The sequence below is a fragment of the Ambystoma mexicanum genome, chromosome 2q (genome assembly GCF_040938575.1).
Source record: "Ambystoma mexicanum isolate Mex_15411 chromosome 2q, UKY_AmexF1_1, whole genome shotgun sequence".
In the NCBI taxonomy this organism is placed as follows: Eukaryota; Metazoa; Chordata; class Amphibia; order Caudata; family Ambystomatidae; genus Ambystoma; species Ambystoma mexicanum.
The window spans coordinates 87,614,123-87,634,643 of record NC_090924.1 but is presented as its reverse complement, the minus strand read 5'-3'; the positions used below and the strand labels follow the sequence as shown (position 1 = coordinate 87,634,643).

At 47.8% G+C, this 20,521-nt stretch overlaps 1 protein-coding gene across 6 annotated transcripts in view; it reads left to right on the top strand.

Moving 5' to 3' along the window:
* Window positions 1–20,521, top strand: part of ABCA3 (ATP binding cassette subfamily A member 3) — a 1,774,001-nt gene that overhangs the window by 729,558 nt on the left and 1,023,922 nt on the right. For all 6 annotated transcript variants that reach the window (XM_069646922.1, XM_069646923.1, XM_069646920.1 and 3 more), the window contains 2 exons: window positions 17,107–17,223; window positions 17,587–17,707. In XM_069646922.1, the coding sequence (XP_069503023.1) occupies window positions 17,107–17,223; window positions 17,587–17,707 (238 nt within the window). The remainder of the gene's footprint in view (window positions 1–17,106; window positions 17,224–17,586; window positions 17,708–20,521) is intronic.

The following is a 20,521-nucleotide window of genomic DNA, read 5'->3' as shown; positions in this document are numbered from 1 at the left end:
TAGTCTTAGACATTCTAAAGTCTACATCCTTCATTTACTGTTTCTACAGCCAAATCCACCTGCTTTTCCTCCTCCCACCATTGTATTATATAGATTATGGTTGCTAGCTGTACACACTACCACCTCAAAGTCCTTCACTCTTACAAACAAGTCACGCAACGCAATTACATAGTCAATTATAGCTGGTTGTGGCCCCCTCGTCCCTGTTGGCATACAAGGTGTATCCCCATGGAAGCAGCCGTTAAGCAAAAGGAGATCCCTTGAGTTCAATCTGGACCAAGCTAGCCCTCTTTTCTCAGATTGCGTCTTGTTTATTTTGTCCACATGATCGATCACCTCAATGTTGTTTAAACGTTTAATGTTCAGATCTCCACACACGATCACAGAGCCACTCAAAATGCAAGCATCATGTAAAAGTATCAAGGCTTGTCCCACAAACTCCTTGATATTCATCACTTTGGGGTTTCAATACATATTTAATATAGACAGTGACCACCCTCCATCCTTTATGGTACCCTCTCCAGTTCCTAAGGGATTCCATTGCAAGGATACCCTCTGCATAAGTGGGTTCACGGTTCACAGCATCTCTTATTTCTAATCCTGGGCAGTTTCTGACTGTGTCCAGTAGGCTTGCTGTTATGCCACGGTTTGCTGGATTTATCATTACCATGAAGCCGTCAAGAACAGGCACACCCATGTTTCTTGTAAGCAAATAAGGTCAAAACTGTCCAAGTTTGTTGTTTAAAGGATGATAGAAGCCCCTCGTCAAAAGCCTGGGCCTTCCCTTCTTCACTTGCTATTGTATCAAGGATTGTGACAGTGGACCATGGGACATTGTATTTTGATTCTTGTGGAAGCCAGCTGGGTAGAGGTCATTTATCTGATCCCCTGCACTGACATTTGAGAAACCCCCGTTCAGCATGTTTACCCCTTTCAGATCCTTATTTTGAAAACTGTAAGGGGCATTTGCCAACAGAGGACCACAGAGGACCTTGTAGGCGAACAGACCTCCATGGTCTCCAGTTTTCTTCTTGGGGGTATGTTTGGCCAGTGCTCTACCCTGCCAATTCCTTTAGCAGGAGACTTAGTTGATGGGTGGCACAGTACGTTGTCCGATGATTCATTATTTCCCAACACTGGAGTCAAATCAAAACCCAACATACAGAAGCTCCAGCTAGCCACCAGTAAGGTGTGTTTCACTACTGCTGACGGAATGTGAAGAAGCACGGCATCCATTCAAACCTCGTCCACAAATTCAATCACCTGCAGATCTTCAGACCGGACTTGTCACAGGCTCGGGATACAATTAAGCAAAGCCATAACATTTCTTCTATTTAGGATTAGGACCTCATTCCGATCTATTAGTCTTTCCAATCTCTGGCACCTGTGCCCTTCTTTTGTGTATCAATGCTGTTTAATTCGGGAATTCTGGGTCTCAAACTCGGTTTTCTGTTTCTACCCCTCCCTCCATGCCAACATGTTTTCTTCAAAGGACCTTTCATATTGTCGTCCTCCTTCTGGCAAAATTGATAGTGAGGCTGGTTCTGCAATTTGTTTTACGTTAGCCTTTACCAAGCCCTCCAATGTGTGGTCTTCAGAGGTACCCCCTAGATCCGTTCTCCACTGACCCAACAGTTTAGGGAGCTTGGTTTGCACTTCATGAGAATGGTGGGTTCCCTCTGTTTTCTGCAGTGCAAAAATAGCTTTTGCAGTTGTTAGACGTTCCTCAACATCCAGGAAGGTTCTTACTCCAAAGATGTCGAAGTCTGCTAGATCGACGATCATAGGTGAGTCTTCAGGACTGGGTATGACCTCATTAGGTAGCCGGGGACTCTTATTCTGCACCTCTGAGCTCATAGAATAGGTTGACCAAATTATTGATGCATCCTGAGCGTCGCAATTCCCTACCCGATCCTTGTCTCTGGTTTCTTCATTCACCACATGGTCGTCTTCTCAGATTTCTTCAGTCTGGGCCTGTTTGTCTCTGTCACTGGCCCCACTTCCCCAGGTCTTCCTCCAATCTTTTCGTTGCCCGTTCGACATGTTTTAGCCGGTTGATCTAAATAGATAACATGAACATCTGAATTTGGTCTGGCTGATGGGTTGTTTTTTTTATTTCTGGGCTTCCGTTGCCTTTCTCTACCAGCCTTTTTCCTACACCTCAGTGCAATATTGATTACATTTCTGCTGGTTTGTGGCGTAAACCAGACTCTTCTGCTTCAATCCCTTCTATTGGGATGTCTGCAGTCTTTTCTGGGATGTTTCTGGCAGCCAGAGTGATTTCTTTTGTGTTTTTGGACCTCTTCCTCTGCGAGTGTAACACAATCGATTTCTCCATGGAGACCATTTATTACTGTCCTGATCCATGCTGGCAAACTCAATGGATCAATGGGATCTTCAGGCGAGCAGCTTGTTTCTGCATCCCGAGTCTTGATTAGATCCTTTGGCGCCCCAGTATTCTGAATCTTAGACGCTGTAATAAACCCCTCAATAAAGAGGACCTTTCTATGCATCATTGGAAGTAATGTTGCTTGATCTTTGGGGTTGTCGTTAATTGATTCATACATTTTCAAAAATGGGGCAACTGCCAGAGTCAGCATAGACATTCCAAGGCTGAAGACCAAAACAGCATGGTCTCTTCCACAACAACCCATATCGTTACAGTGTTTGCATTTAGCTGGGGACTGTCTTGAGCCCTCCTGACATTTTTTGCGGGATATCTCGCCCAACTCTCCAAATGTTTTATCCAGCTTGTCGTATATGGCCTCAATACTAACCCCCGTACCGGAACACTAGTCCAGGGATCCAAAAGAGGCAGACGTCCTTCTTCCTGGCAGTGATCTTCCTGCATCCACCAGCTCGATCATTTCCTTTATTCCAGCAATGTCTCTCCGCAAGGATTGCTCCATTGCTTTATCCCCGGCCTTTACAGTGTTAAACGCTGATTGCCTGGGGTGCTTGTTTGCTGATATTTGAGGTGTTGATAGTCAGGCCCACCCTCCCCATAGTTGACACCTTTGTGGAAGTCGTCTTACCCGATGAATTCATCACTTTAAATGCCATGGGGTGTTCATGGCAAAGACTGATGCTTGCTTTGCTTTGAATGCTCTCTGGTGCAGGCGCTGTGCCCACCATCAGTGCTGGGGCACAAGCCAAAGATTGTCCAACACTCATCGTAGAGTTTTCTGATCAGGGTCTTGTCCCCCCGTTCTCTACAACCCTCCAAGATTTCTGCATCAGTCAAGTCGCCAGACTCTAATAGCCAGATTTTTGACGTGCTCAGTTTTTTCGAGAAGGAGATTATCAAGCCTTCCAATTGAGTTACGTTCCCCACCTTCGTCCGATCAGGTTGCAGGCAACAGCTTCCCGATCTTCCACATAGGCAGAAGTCCTAACATGCTCCTTATGGGTCACATCAGTCCTTAAGGCCATCTTCCCCCTGAGGTATATTGGTCGGCAGTGGACTGGCGAGGCACTAGGCGACCCCAGTGTCTACTCCAGTGTTCACAACCAAATTTGCTTTTTGCAGTAATTTCTCCAGCATTCAGATACAGAAGTGCAATTCAGGTTTTTTGTTCATTTGTTTAGCATGGATTTGTGCTTTTGCCGTTATATTATTCTTTATAGCGGCCATATGTGAAATGTTCTGTCCCTCTTGCCCGCCCCTGTTATGTCACACACCACTGCTGTAGACACCGCTGTAGACGCAGCAATCTCCTCTAAGAGGGAGACTTCCTGTGCTGTTTTAGCACCCGTGGACCCAGGCCAGACACAAGCCTCCGTAACCACTGCACATCTATTTTCACACAAAAAGGTGGCTGACTTTACTAACGTTGCTAGTCCGGTTTCAATTTGAATTTAGTTTCAATTTCAGTGGGCATTTAAAGTGGAGCATTGCACATTAAAATCGGACTGGATACACTCAGTTGGCCCTTCTGTTTCATACAGGGTGGGGACAGTACAAGGACAAGATATCTGCGGGACACAAATCAGTACCGGCAGATCTCTTGCCCCATAATCTGTCTCCAACATTATGTATGGGGAACTTGGCTTACCATTGCTCCTCTGGCGGCAGTAAGGGGTCTATAATCAACACCGGTAACATACACGAGTCGCCGTCCCTCTTCCACTTCTCAAGGATCTGCCGCTATGCAATTCCATACTCTCAGTGCCAAAGGGACTCTGCCTCCTCACGTCCGACTCTCGTTTGACTGGAGAGTGACCGGGCTCTCCACCGGAGTCCGCGCCGGCACTCCACCCCTCTTTCTGATCTTCTTTTATGTAGATTTTTAAAGTGAAACACAAACAGTGAAACAAACCGTGCCATTGTCACATCTCAATCCAATCTTTCACGTCTCAATCCAATCTTTCACGTCTACAGACCAGGCTGAATGGTGCCGTCAGGGCAATTTAAGAACCCCCATGTATCGGATTTCAGAAAGAGTTGGCATTGAAGAAGCATGAGGAGGTGGTATGGGAGAAGCATCAAGAGGTGGTATTGGCGAGATCAGGAGCTGGTTGGAGGGGGCAGGAGATGGTTGGTGAACAATTCAGACTCGATTGACAGATTTGGATTTAGTAGAAGAGAAACATTGGGAGGCCACAAGGGGGCGCGCGGGCAATGGCAGCCTGAGTGCAGTGCTCTTCCCAGCCGGACCAGTAAGGGACTGAGCTCCCCCTTTACAGACCCCCCAGAGATTGGGAATCGCAGGACCCGAAATCAGAGCACTCCAGGCACCCCCTGGGAACATTTCCGACACCTGGGGACCACCGGGACCCAAAGAACAAGCCCTTGTCAATCTCAGGGTTTGGAGAGCGGGAGCCCACACAGAACTCTCCAAACAGAGGCCCAGTGACGAGCAATGGGTGTGGGAGGACACACTGCAGTGGGACGGTGGTGGGTCCTCGAAGGGACCTCCAGCTGGGTAAGGACACCCACTTGCCCCCCATCGGCCACCCGAGGTGCAGGGTTTAGGGGTCAGGGACGAACGCTGCCACAATGACAAATGCCGCGGGGCTCCAGTGAGGTGATGGCGGCACGGCGCGGCCTGCGCCTCGAGAGGACGCTTCCCGGGCTGAGTCATCCGCCAATGGAGGAAGTGGCGGAACCAGGCGGGGGAGCCTGCAGAGGATCGTTGGCCCCAATTTGAGGCTGGCGAGAAGGGGGGAGAGCATCGGACAATAAGCCCAGAGGCAGATGCCGGCTCCCAGGCGGGGTACACAGAGCGGCGCACTCAGAGGGACAAAGCGGCAAAAGTAAGGAAAAGTATCCGCCAACACACAATACACCACCTACCCAGCAGACATAGTGTGTGGGCCTCGGGTGGGGAACACACACGCAGACCGGGGTGAGGTCTCCACCGCTGGCCTGGGAAAGCGGACCTAGCGACCACCAGGCGCAGGGCCCTAGCTTCCCTCCTCAAGCACATCGGGCATATCAACTCGAGTTGGGGGGGCAGGAGCCCACCCAAGATACCCCGGGACAGGCAGGGGAGCCCACCCACAGACACCTGGTCTAAGGGCTGAGGTGAAAGTGGGAAGACCCAAACGCAGCGCAGCCTGGACACAACGGAACCTGCAACTACGCACTGATAAGAGATCTGCATGCATAAACTGTAAGTGGGGATTGATAGACCTCAGCAAACACCATACTGGCCAAAACAGGAGAGGTGGAGTGCAGCTGGGAGGCCCATAACAAAAGGGCTCCAGGAGGTGAAAAGAGGAAGGGGGCAGCCCCCGCTGGAAATGCCAAGCCAGAGGGAGGATAATGGCGGGGGCTTTGGCCCAGGGTGTGGCTTGAGAGCCCTCCTAGAAAAAATATATAAAGGGTGCCTGCTTTTTGTCTGTGGTCCTTCAGGCAATTTATAATGACTAGTGGAAGAGAACAGGGGGAGAGCCCCCCAAAGCCCAGAACATCTTGGGTGGTGGCTCCTCGGCCTGCGCCTAGGGCGTGTCCCCGCCCAGAAAAGTCCAAAAGGCACGACTCACTTGTACAAGCAGGAGAGGAGACACACAAAGGGAGAAAAAGCTGCAGTGAGAATCCCCGGAGCTAACAACAACTTTGGGTGGTGGCCCCCGGGCTCCTGTCTGGGCCGTGTGCCCACCCAGAGGAACCTTACGGAGGCCACATTCCATCTCTGGCCCAGAAGCACTACCCGCAGAGTATTCCTCAGGCACTAGAGGTAATTCCGCCGGGCCCAGAGCAAATAACATACAGAAACCACTGGACACCTACCATGACATCTAGCACTTAACCTGGGAGGAGCACACCAGAACCGTTCGCAGAGCATCCATCTTACCACCACAGCACATGGGAGGCCATATGAGTTGGAAGGAAGCCCTCCACGAATATCGATTTTCAAGAGGCAACAAGGACCCGGGTCAGTCCAGACCTAGGAGGCGAGATGGCACAGCCCGAGGCCACAGCGATGGAAAAAGGCTTTGCCTCAGTGCTGCTGGAAATAAGAGACATGCGATCAGACACAGCCTAAAAACTCGAGAAAATTGACCAACTGTTAGATAAAGTGGAGGACAGACTACTCTAGCTCGAGACTAATCAGTCGACGACCACTATCCAGGAAACACAGACGGACATGATACCTGCGGCACTGGAGAAGAGAGATGAGGAGAGAGCCAGGCAAATGGACGATTTTGAGAATAGCGAGAAAGAATGATTTCCGAATTTTCGGTATCCCGGAGGCAGAAGGGGAGTCAGAAAGAGACATACGTAGACTGATCAGAGAAGTGATCAACCTCCCCTTTGGAAATGAAGCAACCACGGAACCCACAATAGACAGAGCACACAGGGCGGGGGGCAGAAGGGGAGCACCCGCTCCATATTGGTCCGCTTTCACTACTATACAGAAAAAATAAAGGTGCTAGAGGAGGCCAGGAAAGCTAGGGACATCACGTACAACAACGCGAGAATTACGATATTCCAAGACCATTCCGCATATACCCTGGCTAAACGGAGAATGTGCCGCCCCCTGACCCAACATTTGAGGGAGAAGGGGGTAAGATACAGATGGGGTATCCATTCTCTCTGTCGTTTGAATACATGGGTCAAAGAACAACCCTGATCACAGAGGAGGACATTAATGAAGTTATCGAAGATTACGTAGAGGACCCGGAATCCCAGAGAAGACCCACGGGGAAGCAGTAGTAGGAGTGAAAGGCAGAGTGACAGGAGGAGGATCCCAAGATCCAGAAAAATTTCAGAAACTGAACCCTCCACCCTCCTCCCCGACCCTTCACGCTCCTCCCCCCAACAGGGGATAGAAGACGAGAAAGCCCTGAAGGATGAAGGAAACCAGGGCCTGGACGTGAAAAGGGACCCAGGAAACGGGGATAAGACACAACGACGCTCCCAGAGAACAGCAAGTATGGGGGGTCCACTAAAGGTAGAACTCACTGATAAGGAGGGAGGGGGCTCGAAGGAAATAGTAGATGATTCAATAGCCCGGTTATGGCGGACACGTTGGTGGTCCTGCCGAGTACCAGCAATGGTCGAACTATCTGGCTGGACGCCGGGAAAAGGGGGGGACGGAGGAAGCTTTGGTTGGCATAGTTGGGGGTATGATGGGGGCAGTTGGGGGTCACGCTCCACTTGGGGGGGAGGGAGAGGGGCTCTAGCTCAATTCAGGGGGGAGGGGGGACCCTACAGCTTGCAGAGGATCATGGACGATCAAGAGGATCCGCTAAAGAGGAACGAAGGTGAGGGGGAAATAGGACAAGTCGGCTCTTGGGGAGGGGGTCACGAACGGAGGAAACACAGACTACAGTAATGGCTGATCAACTTGCAGTGCTGGAAGTGGGCTCCCTGAACGCTAGTCGGCTGATCACCCCCCACTGAGAGCTCCCTAATATGCAGGGAGTTTCGCAGGGCGCGATTGGATATACTCTTCCTGCAAGAGACGCATTGGGCAAGAGGAAAATAACCTAACATAAGAGGGGGTGGGGGGAATAGGTCTTGCACGCCTCTCACAAATCTAAAAAGAGAGGGGTATCAATACTCTTAGCAAGGGGCACATTATTTACAATGGAGACCTCACTCAAGGACCCAGAGGGCCGATACCTTTTCGCAAAGGGCACACTCCACGGAACCCTGTTGATGCTGGCAGTGGTTTACGGACCCAACGAAGCCCAGGCACAATTCTGGGAGAAGGTGAGATACAAGCTCCAACTCTTTTCACACGGTACCTTGATAGTGGGAGGGGACTTCAACATGATCCTGGACCCCTCGAGAGATAGAAAAAAAGTTGAAGCCCCACGCTTCACAGGCCCCCGATGACCCTATGTCACTAGGCTTCCGCAGGGTTAACCAGGAGCTGGGCTTGGAAGATACGCTCCCAAGAACGGCCACAGGTGACCCACCATTCACATACTATTCAAAGATACACAAGTCTTTCTCTGGGATCGACTACATCCTGAATGACAACTGAACAAAACGGAGAGAAGTCTTCAGCTACTCAAACAAAAATACTATGGAAAAGGGGACATAGCAGATAAAATTCTAGCGGTGAAGCTTAGGGTGGCACAGAAAAGCAAAATGGTGAGAGCCACGAAGACAGAGGCGGGGACATTACACTATGATACCATGAGTATGGGAATGGCCTTTCGGAGGTAATATGAGAAACTATGAGTCAGAATTTGATGGTCCCGATAGAGGAGGAGGAGGTAGGCCTGGCAATCAAGGGAATGAAAGGAGGCACCTTATCAAGGGAGGATGGGTTTTCAGTGAAATTCTATATGAGGTTTTGCTCCAAACTAGCTCCCCACCTGGCCAAGGTATTTAATGCGGTTTTTGCGGGTGATATTCTTTCCGAAACTATGATGGAGACAATCATTGTGGTCATACCCAAGGAAGGAAAGGACCCCACCGAATGCTCCTCCTACAGACCGATATCGTTACTAAATATGGATGTTACAATCCTGGCAAAGATACTCCGCAAGAGGATGGAGGAAATTATGTCAACACTAGTCAACGGGGATCAGGTGGGATTCATAAGGGGACGACAAGGCTCGGATAACATCCGGAAGACAATAGATCTGATCCACTATGCACAAGTGTCGGTCCTCGACGTGAGCTTGCTATGCATAGATTCAGAGAAAGATTTCGACAGAGTCGAATGGCGATACATGATGCTACTCCCCAAAAGATGGGAGTTGGGGAAACATATGAGGAAGTGGATAGCAGCCCTGCATAGGTCCCCCACAGCAAAGGTGCAGGTAAACTGAGAGCTCTCGACCCCGTTCAGGCTCTCAAGGGGTACAAGGCAGGGGTGCCCCCTCACCCCATTAGTATATGCTCTTACAATGGAGCCCCTCGCTATAGCAGTGAGATCTCACCGGGCATTAGGGGAATACAGTGGGGCGAGGTAGAGTTTAAGCTCTCATTTTTCGTAGATGACATCGTGGGATACATGGAGCGGCCTCACCAATTGCTCCCCCTGCTACTCTCTTTAATAGAAACCTTTGGGAAATTCTTGGGGTTGAAAATAAATAAATAGAAATCCACGTTACTCCCTATCAGAGCTCAGGACCCAACACTAGACCCCCTGAACGAGTTCCTGGGGATAAAAGTAGAGAAAACATTGATCCGCTATCAGGGTATTCATCTCACGAGGGACCTCACGAAAATTACTCTGGCCAACTATGACCCTATAGTGTCGGAAGTCAAGACGGACATGAAGCTATGGGGCAACATGATTCTATCATGGTACGGACGAATGACAGCAGTGAAGATGAATGTCCTACCAAGACTCCTCTATCTCTTCACGTCCCTCCCTTCGAGAGTCCCTGACCAGACCTTTAGTGAACTTCTGAAAGCAACTCAGGCCTTTATCTGGCAGGGTAAAACCCTGAGGACTAAGAGAACGACCCTGACTCTCCTGAGAGAGGAAAGGGGCTTTGGTCTACCAGACCTCTGGCTCTGTTTTTGGGCGACCCAGTTAAGGATACTCTTTGAACACATGCAAGATAGCATAAACACATACTGGACCTACCTGGAGGACATGCATACACACCCTCTCAAGGTGCGTGACCTTCTCTGGACACCACGAAAAACCATCCGGAGTAGGCTATTGCATCACCCGCCCCTGGGGGTACTCTGGTCCATATGGAGGGGAACACACTGATCACCCCTTCACATGGCCCTCCCCACTGGTATCCCTGTGGGACCCGGTAATCAGACTGTGAACCAGGGGACTCAGATACGCGCAGCACTGGTCGGACAAAGGCATGGAAAGGGTGGGCCAACTGTTCAAGGGAGGTGAGCTCTCATCTTATGAGGAAGTTACAGAGGCCCTGGAAGGTTCTTCATATTTGAATATCTTCAGCTGAACGGCATCCTATGCAACCAAAAGTGGGAGCAAACTTTTACAAGAACGCTAACCCCCTTCGAGAAAGCATTAGACACGGCTGGCTCTAGGAAGGGTATGGTGTCTAAACTGTATAAAATACTCAGTACTGACAACCTCACAGAGGGGAGAGGGTTCTGTCATTATTGGGAAGAACTGGCTGGGGAGGTCCTCACTGAGGAGGCGTGGAAGAAGGTTTACAAAATTGCCTTCCATGGAAATCCATTCACAGCAGACATGGAACACAATCTGAAGGTCCTACAAGGATTGCACCGAGACCCGCTAAAATTGTCAAAGATGTTTGCGGGGATCTTACCACAGTGCCCAGGGGGATGCGGTCAGGTGGGTACAAGGGGACACGTGGTGGCACTGCACGCAGATACAGAGATACTGGGGGGACCTGAGGAGATGGATGGAAGAGGTCACCGGGAAACTACTTCCTCACGGCCCGCTAACTATGTTACTCGGCCTCCCACCAAAGGACTCCTAATGTGTATAGATATCCCAGGATGTGGGGAATGATGCTAAGGGCTGGGAGGGTAGCCTTGCCACAAAAATTGAAGAGCTCGAACACCCCAAGTTAAAAAGAATGGCAGAACAAACTGAAACACATGTTTCTTATGGACAAATTCACGGCAGTGGTCAATGACGACCCAGAAACTTTTCAAGCAGCCTGGGATGGGGTGAGGCAATCTTGGGGATGGTAAGTACATTGACACCTGAACACTGATACATGCCCGAAGACGAAGAGGGAGGGACAGAGGCGGGGACCAAGGAGGAGGGGACAACAGGACAGTGGGGAGTGACAATTCAGCACAAGGTCAACAACTTGAGTGTCTGCTGAAGAAACACCATTATGCAAAAACCCAAGCACCAGGAGACCTAACAATGATCACAAAGCAACATTCTGCATAAAGGCAAAATCGGCAGTTTCCAAGGTCCCGGATTCCCCAATTTGTGACACTTGATCGTGGGTGGGGAGAGGGAAGGGAGTGGTGGGGGGGACATTTGAAGTTGAAGTAGTCAGCCACAAAGCTGTACCAAACGTTACTGTTAAATGTTTTATAAAAATACCAATAAAATTTAAGTTTAAGTGGTTGGAAGAGGAGCTCAGGAGATGGTTGAATGAGTTATTTGTTGGTAGAGAAAACAGATAGGACCTACAGGGCATGCTTGGCTGATCCGAAGGGGGTCAAACCCACAATGGGTGGAGAGATGCTGCAGAGTCGAACTAAGAACTATAGGTGCAGAGGGCACTTTTAAGCACCTCTGTTAAAAAACTAGGTTAATCAAAGCCAGTTTGTTCAGTGATTAGGTCAATGAGAAACTCCTCCTGTTTCTGCAACTTGTGCCAAAAAGACACAGCCACATCTGCAGGGTATGTCAGGAGAGTGGAGTTGGACATATCCCACCAGTGACTGAGTCAAGCCGCAGGACCTTTAATAGATACACACTGAGCGATGGGTAGGTGCCTTGAATGTTTTCTGAACCTTAGGAGGATGCTGTTCAGAGTGGGATCTTTTTCTGTATTAACTAGAACTTTGGAACTGAGCAGGAGAAACAAAGCCCTGTGCTGGATTCCAAACAGTAGAGAAGGAGGAACCATATGGACCTTTTCAGAGTAAAACAAAATGTTGAGCTAATTACTTAGTCAGAAAGAAATTGTTGGAAAGATCTGTTGGGAGATGCCAGGGGTAAGGAGAAAGACCCCCCAAAAGGATTTCAGGAGAAGCGGAAACCAGATATTAACTATGCTCCAGTTATTGAGTTGTTTTTCTTTGTACAATTATTAAAACTCCTTGCACTGCCACATCAGGCTTGGTCTGGATACTAATCCATAATATGACCATATTTATTTTTGGTAACTGAGGTTTGGAGGCACTATGTCGAGGATCCATTTACTTTTCCATTAATACTTTTTTTACATCTCTTTTTGTGGTATACACAAGCAATAAGTGGCCATGCAGGGAGAGTTATTTGAGCTATAATTTCCTCTGTGTAATGATGGTGATATGTGCCGCTTTGCCGCCATAGGTACATGCACCTGCTGATTGGCCAAAAGAAATAAGTGGGAGGTGTCGCTAGAATGTGCAGTATTTTCAGTTTCACTATTGAACTTCATTTTATCCATTTCTCTGATGTTGATGATGTCCTTGTAAGAGGGGAGTTATTTGAGATGCACTGTTTCCTATGTGTAACAATGGAGAAGTGTTCTCTTTTCTCCAAGAGGACTTGCACATACTTGGAAGTTACTGAGGGTGACGAATTGCAGGATTCCACCAAGTCTTCCTGTGGGAGAGCCTTTCCCTGTGAGGCTCGGGAGGTGAGCTCGCTACACACTACCCTCCCTAAGGGTATAGGCAAGCTGGATCTCGCCGGGCGGCACTCCCCCTTTGGGTACAAGGACTCCCATACTCCGGGAGTAACAGATCACTAACCCTCCTTCAATAACATCTTATCAAGAAAGAAATAAAGAACAAACCAGAATCTGTTATTGTCATTCAAATACACTATTGGTACCTGTGAAGGAAAATGTATACTCTGTATTCTTATAGTGGTTTTCTTCGCCCCAGTATCATATGAGCCAAACAGAGAAGAAGGACTTTGACAGCACACTGGGGAAATCCCACGGTCACGTCATAAAACATGGACGTTGAGAGAGGGAGAACCCAGGAGTTTCGAATCAGCTGGCCTAGGTATTCTTAGGAAAACGTGGTCGTGCAGCGACCGATGCTGGAGAGAAGATTGGCTACAGCTCCCAAATCACGGCGTGGAAAAGGAGAAGAGATGTGAGAGACTGAGGACAATACAAGGCTTCCTGAGCCTGAGCAGGAGAAAAGTGGAGGCATGACAGTAGACATCCTGCGGTGGACCTGGAGGTCCATTAACAATGCTGATACCATTCCCATTAAGGTGTCACAGGGTGAGCCGACAGAGGACAAAACGGAGAGACTGTTCATGACACTGCCGAAAAAAAACCAGAAGCCAACATGACAAGGAAAGGTCCCAGCTTGTTTTGAGCCTCAGTGACATTATCCCTGAACAATCCAATTAACTGGGAAACCGGGAGAGCCGCGAGGGGGACTGAAGATCATTACAGGTATTTGTTGAAGAAGAGCTACTTCTAGATCCCCAACAGCCTGGGTTGCGTCCAAGGTTTGGTACAGAGACGGCTTTGTTGGTAGTCTACGATGAATTATTGAGGGTGGCCGATCAGGGCAAGCTTTCACTTTTGGTGATGCTTGACCTATCAGCCGCCTACGTTAGTCAATCATACCATTCTTCTGGACAGATTAAGGACGGTTGGGAAGCACGCTATTCAGTGGTTTACATCTTTTCTGTAGAAACGTCAACAATGTGTCAGAGTGGGGGCCTTCACATCTTCCCTAATAGGGTTGAATGTGGGGTGCCACAGGCGTTGGCACTGTCTCCTCTTCTTTTCAATTTGTATCTCTGATTGGTTATGGAGATTCTGAGACGTTGCAGAATAAGCTTTCAATCTTATGCTGACGATACTCAGATCTTCATTACAATTGACAAAGTCGAGGATACCTTTGCCAAGATCCGTAAATGCCTTCAATAAATTAGTGATTGGATGGCCTCTAATCAACTACAGCTGAATGCATCCAAGACAGGGTTTATTTTGTTTGGTCCAGAACATCTGACAGCCAACATTAAAAAGCTGTCACTTCTAAAGCTATTGGGAGTGGACCTTAAGTTTTCTACCAAAGTCAAAAACCTTGGCTGCATCTGGCAGGACAACTTGGGAAGTGAAAGCCAGGTTGGGGCCAAGATGAAGGCTATCTTCTACTCCTTAAGACTTCTCTGGCAAACTCTCCCCTATTTTCCTGAAGAGGATCATGCCTTGGTAGTGGGAGCACTCACAAATGCCCACTTTGACTATTGTAATAGTCAATTGATGGGCATTCCAAAAAAAAAACAACTCTGCACACTACAAAGAGCGCAGAATGCAGCAGTTAGGCTGATCTATAGACTTAATAAAACTGCTCATATGTCCCACTCACGTCGTTTACTTCACTGGTTATCGGTTGAGGATTGCATTAAATTCAAGGTATCATGTCTGGTGTTTTAAATGCTTGAATATTCTTGCCCCAGACTACTTGAAAGATATGCTTAAACATTATCAACCGTCCAGATGTCTACGTTCAAGGGATCATGCCTTGCTTGCTAGCTATCCCCCCGTCTTCATTTGTGTCGAGAGGGGATAGAAGGTTTGCCGTATTTGGTCCCAGACTCTGGAACAGTCTACCTAGGGAAATTAGGACCTTGGACTCATTGTTTAAGCTCTGTAAAGCCCTTAAAACCTTTTCTGTTTAAATGAAGAAGATTATTCATGACAGTTCAGAAAATGATGCTTTTGGAAGGAATATAGGTATTATTGTATTTCTGCGTAATCCTGCCTCATAAAGTCATCAGCGCCATTAAACTGTTTGTTATGATATGATATGGCATTTGTAACGCGCCTATACACAAGTGTTTCAAGCGCGGTATATATTTATCAAATCAAAAAACAAATCAGATGAACTCTCGTACTCGTCCCAGTCAAGATAAAGTATTAAGAATATCTGATGAGTGAGAAGCATTACTGGAACGCTCATACTCGTCCCAGTCAAGATAAAGAGCGGACATTAAATGAAAGGAAGATATAAGTTTGAATACAGAGAATTATATGATATGGCATTTATAACGCGCCTATAAACAAGTGTTTCAAGGCGCGACAAGGCACGGGAGGGGGAACAAAGGGAGGACAGACAACGATCATACTAGGCCAGGTGTCTTTCAGATCGTGCAAGTTCATGGGAAAGGGGAAGGGGGGAAAGTGCAGTACATGGGAATAAAATAACAATGAGTAAGGTAACGGCCAGAAGGTGGCAAGTGCAAAGGTGAGTGCAGGCAGGTGTCGAGTGCTGATGGTGGGACTGAAGGGATACAGAACAGTCCCAAAGTGCGGGGGATGCCAGGCAGGCAGTGCAGGAGTGTGTGACTGGCGGGGGAGGGACCTGGGCCCGTGATCAGAGGGTGGCCAGGAGGTCAGTAGGGGAGAGGAGGAGAAAAGGCAGAAGCAAAGAGAAAGGTTTTGAGGTGCTTCTGGAACCGGAGATGGTTCTCCTCAAGTTTCAGGGAGGCTGTTCCAGAGGGAAGCCCCAGCCGAAGAAAGAGATCTACCTCCAACTCGTTGCTTGGAGAAGCGACTGACCCTGAGGGAGTTGGAGGCGGATGAGCGAAGAGCTTGAAAAGGAAGATATTTAGGAAGAGAGAGTTGAAGGTATTGGGGCCTCAGGCCCCAGAAGGCCTTGTGGATGATGCAGAGGGTTTTGAACTTGATCATCGCAGCCACTGGGAGCCAGTAAAAAGATTTCAGTCCTGGAGAGATACGATCCCTGGGCTTGAGGCCAAGGACAAGTCTCGCAGTCCTGTTTTGGATGAGTTGCAGAGGGTGGAGAGTAGAGGATGGCAGATTTAGAAAGAAGCTGTTGCAATAGTCCAACCTAGAGAGAACCAGAGCTCTGGAGACAGTGAGCTTCTGGGGGAAGGAGAGAAAAGCTGGAATACCTCTGAGGAGGTTCGGCTGGTAGCGTGACTTCTTAGAGATGTTAGAGATGTGAGGAGAGAAGGAGAGTGTGGGGTCAAAGATGACCCCGAGGTTTTTAGCCTCGCAAGTTGGATCAAGAGGAGGGCCAAGAGAGGCCGGGCAGAGTGTGACAGAAAAGGAGGGAACGGAAGTGCCGATGAGGAGAATCTCAGTGTTACTGGCATTAAGGCAGTGGTCATTGGCGGCACACCACTCCTGGATAGCGGACAGACAGTCCGAGATGAGAGACGGAGAAGAGGTGGCCGAGGATAGCCTGAAAATGAGCTGAGTGTCACCCGCATAGCACTGAAAGTTAGGGCAGAGAGCGGCAATGCGGTGGGCAAGAAGTGCATGGTAAAGGTTGAAAAGCCAGGGGGAGAAGTTAACGCCCTGGGGCACACCACAGGTAGAGTAAAAGATAGCGGAGATGAAGGGCTCAAGTTGGACCTGAGAGGGTCGGTCAGAGAGGAAAGAGGTCAGCCACGCAATGGAACAAACTTGTCCCTTGAAAGGAGAGGGAAAAAATGAACTAGCATAGAATAAGAGTAGAATTAGAAGTAAAGAAGAAAAAATCGACTGGAAGAGAGGGTTGAGACCTATGTTTTGGTAAAAGTAGTTAGCACAAACTCTCTATGGATACTTTATTGAACTGAACTTGGTAGAAAATCACCTCACAGGAGAAGGGAGTCATTCTCCTGAACGTTTGTTGTTCTAATAGCAGTAGCAGGTGTTTAGGTTAGTTTGGATAGTAGACCTTAGCTTTGTTAGATAGGGAACACCCTTAGTGTAGGGAAAGATAGTTCTCACCTTTTTAGTTAATAAACAGCAGTGAGATGAAAAGTCTGAGTCTGTATTCCTCTTCTGAACCGCCACATGAGGTAGTGGAGATATGAAGCTTCGCTGTGCAGTCTCATCAGTAACATGATTTAAGCCTTTGGCTCCCTTCTGCAGTTGCTAGTGGTATGGGGTGCAGGAGGGGTGCGTGAATTATATTATATATACAATGTCCTTTTTTTAATGAGTAAGTGATGTGCCTTTTGCAGCAATGGTACTCATGAAAGCCTCAGCAACTGAGAAGCTGAGTTTGTGAGAGGTTCTGTTTTTCAGTGTAATCTCATCTTTGTAATATTTTAAAATATCTGCATCCTTTCCCAGGAGTATATGCGCATGATGGGCCTCAGCAACTGGCTTCACTGGAGTGCCTGGTTCATCATGTTCCTCCTCTTCCTTCTGGTGTCTGTCTTCTTCGTCACCATCCTCTTCTGTGTGCAGGTGAGTGTATTTGCATTTTATTGTATTTCTATAGCGCTTTTTTGTAAAAGCAGGCATGTGTGCATATTTGCTCCCAGAATCTGCTTAATGAGTAGCTGCAGATATTGTTTGCATTTGGGTCTGTGTAACAGGTACTATGCTGGAGAAATTCTCCTCCCTCCCTAAATTGTGGCTTTGTCATTGGTATATCAGTGTTAATTCCTGAGAGACAAACAGTTGTTTATAACTGTGACCGTTGCTTTCCCTCTCCTCTTTCCCACCTTGTCAAGTTGTTAGACCAACTGTATTTGGGGAGGTGCTCTCTCTGCGCATAGCAGGTTTTTCCTGTAAGAAGATGCTGAATTATGGTTTGATGTTGTCTAGGTAAGCAGACATGGTGCTGTTCTGACCAGCAGTGACCCTACCCTGGTGTTCGTGTTCCTGGCTATCTTCTCCATCTCCACCATCTCTTTCAGCTTCATGGTCAGCACATTCTTTTCCAAAGGTGAGTGTGACCCCCTCTTGTACTCCAGACCCTTTCTCCTAGTCTCTAACTGAATGTATAGATGCATACACAATCTGTACATCTGCCACTGATCAACAAATGATGCTGAAAGAATGGTCATCCCACAGTAGAATATTTCATGTTATTACACAGGAGGCCTTTGAGCCAGTTCCTGGTGCATAGAGTCAAAGGGAGCACCCTGTCAAATAGAGATTGCAGTAGCAAAGTGCATACTCATTTGAGTAAGCACCTTGCCCTGTGTGGTGAACCCATTACATGCTCTTGTGTTCATCACAATATTTCAATACTGAAACTCAAACACAAAATTATGGTTTAAGACATGTTATTAACCTTTTGTGTACAAACTGTAAAATGTGTTAGGATGATAATGTAACTCAATAAGCAAAACATCAGATTGATCCTGTTTCGTAGTGTTTCAGTATAAGCTAAGGGAAGGGGCCAGTCTCTCAACAGAATAGGGTCCTCACATTTGCCTACCGTAAGTACCGGCCTGTTGGTCTATGCGATTGAACCCTATTCTTGATATTCTGAGGTACCACAAGATAAGGACTCTCTTCGGCTCTGCCAGTCAGAAGACAGCCCATCACTCCCATTCATTTGTGTGAGAGACTGACCCACTGGTTGAACAGATTCCTATCCAAAGTCACACTGGGATACTAAACAGCAGATTTGTGATAAAGAATATCTGCAATACCTTAGATATTAAAGTGACCATAACGGTACGGTAAAAACCTCTGAACTGTGAAAGACTGTGTGACTGCTAAACCATGTCTTCAATTAGGTGAGGTAGGTTAATCCTGCAGGAAACCTTGCTGTCTAGTTATGGGTCAGTTTTCCATATCCCCTAAACACAGGGAACAGAGAATTACTAATATAATTGGGTGCGAGGAGTGGGCCTGCAGAGCAAACCCCAGGGATCGAAGGCCATGGAAATCAAAATACTGTAGTTGCCAACACCTACCACAGTGATCTTGGAGACGCCATCTTTCTGGGAAACCTGATGAGCAGGGTGTGCCAGGAGAACAGGCCATCATGTTTTGCCTATTTTTCCAGCTGCTTTTTGCCACCCTAACTTGATCAATTGAGTACTTACTCGTGCTTCAGGGAATGATGGGCAAGAGGTTGGGAGCCACTGAGGGCTGCTGAGGGAGCTGGGATCTGTCACATGGGGTAATCTGGGAGAGATGGCGTTCACTCTGCCTGAGTGTTAGAATGAGGATATGCACCCCTAAGATCACACATTCTAAAAATGTGTCCATGAATTTAGATAACTTTTCAGTAAGTGAGAAAGCATAAAAATCTCTTGAAAATGTATTTCCAAGGTAATCCAGAATTAAACGTGACCACATTTGGAAGTAAAGGGAATTCTACTAATGTAAATCGATTTTACCTTTTGTAACATTGAGATCTTCATTTGGCCCATATTTGATCTATATGCTGAAGTGATCAATGAACGTTTTAATGGCAGCCCTTCTAAGAGAGACCATGGGCCTCATTCCGAGTACGGCGCTAACCAATGGCGCTATTAACGCCTTGGTTGACGCCGTACCCGGACCGGCAGCGCCTTGGTGGATGGCGGAATCACCGCCCCATTCCAAGGTTGGCGGGGCGGTAATTCCCCATTCACCAAGGCTCTTCCCCATTCCCAAATGAGCCCCCATAGGGCTCAATGGGAATGGGGAAGATGCAAATAATGGTGACCGTTCATTACGGTCACCGTTATTGGCTTGGAGGCCCCTTTGCGCCCTCGACTTTAACACCTGCTCAAAGCAGGCGTTAAGGGCGAGGGCGCAGAGGGAACTCGGTGTATGGCGGTAAGGGATTACCGCCACCGGTCTCGTTACCGGTGGCCGCTATCCCTTACCGCCATACTCGGAATGAGGCCCCATGTCTTTCAAAATGTGTACTGTCCAAACCTACCTTTCCAATACTTCTATATGGAACATCTTGAAATCGCTGGTTGTTCGATCTGGCTTGTTTTGGATTATTTCTGCTTCTGGGCCAAGGCTGAGAGTTGGAGTTTAGTTTGGATATTGTGAACAGGCTCTAGATTGAAAAATAACATGTGCCCTTCCTCCTCCCCCCCCCCCCCCAATTGATTGGCACTTCCTGCAGCAGGAGGCGAGGAAAAAGCAAGAAACACATATTAGGATATCATTAATTATCACAGCTTTCCCATCAACTTCAGATGGTTTGTTTGATTTTGGATTGAATTCCCCCCCCACTAGCTATGTAGGCCTAGTGCCTCAAAGAATCACAAGTCCCAGATAAGCACTTCTTGCAGCAATGAAGTACTCATCTAAATTGTCCAACAAGTATTGGCAAGGGCAACAGGGTGGTAAATGTTCCAGAAAAGAAGAAAACAAAAGTATGTTTAATAGATTAGTGCTACTCTCCCAATCCCACCACTCGTGACCGGGACTCCATCAATCACGGCCAGGCAAGGGAGAGTTGGGGTGTGTACCTTATTGCCCGTACAGCCGTATGGTGGGGAGAGAAGTGGAAACAGGTTTGAAAACTTCACCCTCTCACTCTGATTCACAGTGAAACCACCTCCATGGTTTCTCCTCTTTGCTGGGCCCACTTCAGTCAATTGTCCAGTTGCAGGGGGGGTCCAGAGTGTTAGGGGAGTTTTTCGTAAAGTCTTACTGGTAGTAAGACTTTAGTAAGCTATCCAAGTGGTTTGTAGATCTCCAACTCTTAGTATCAGTCTGTACCAACTCAGGACCTTGGTAGAGAGGCAGAGACGTCAGGCTTATCTTAAGAGGAAGATGTGAGCTGTAGGTAAGTACA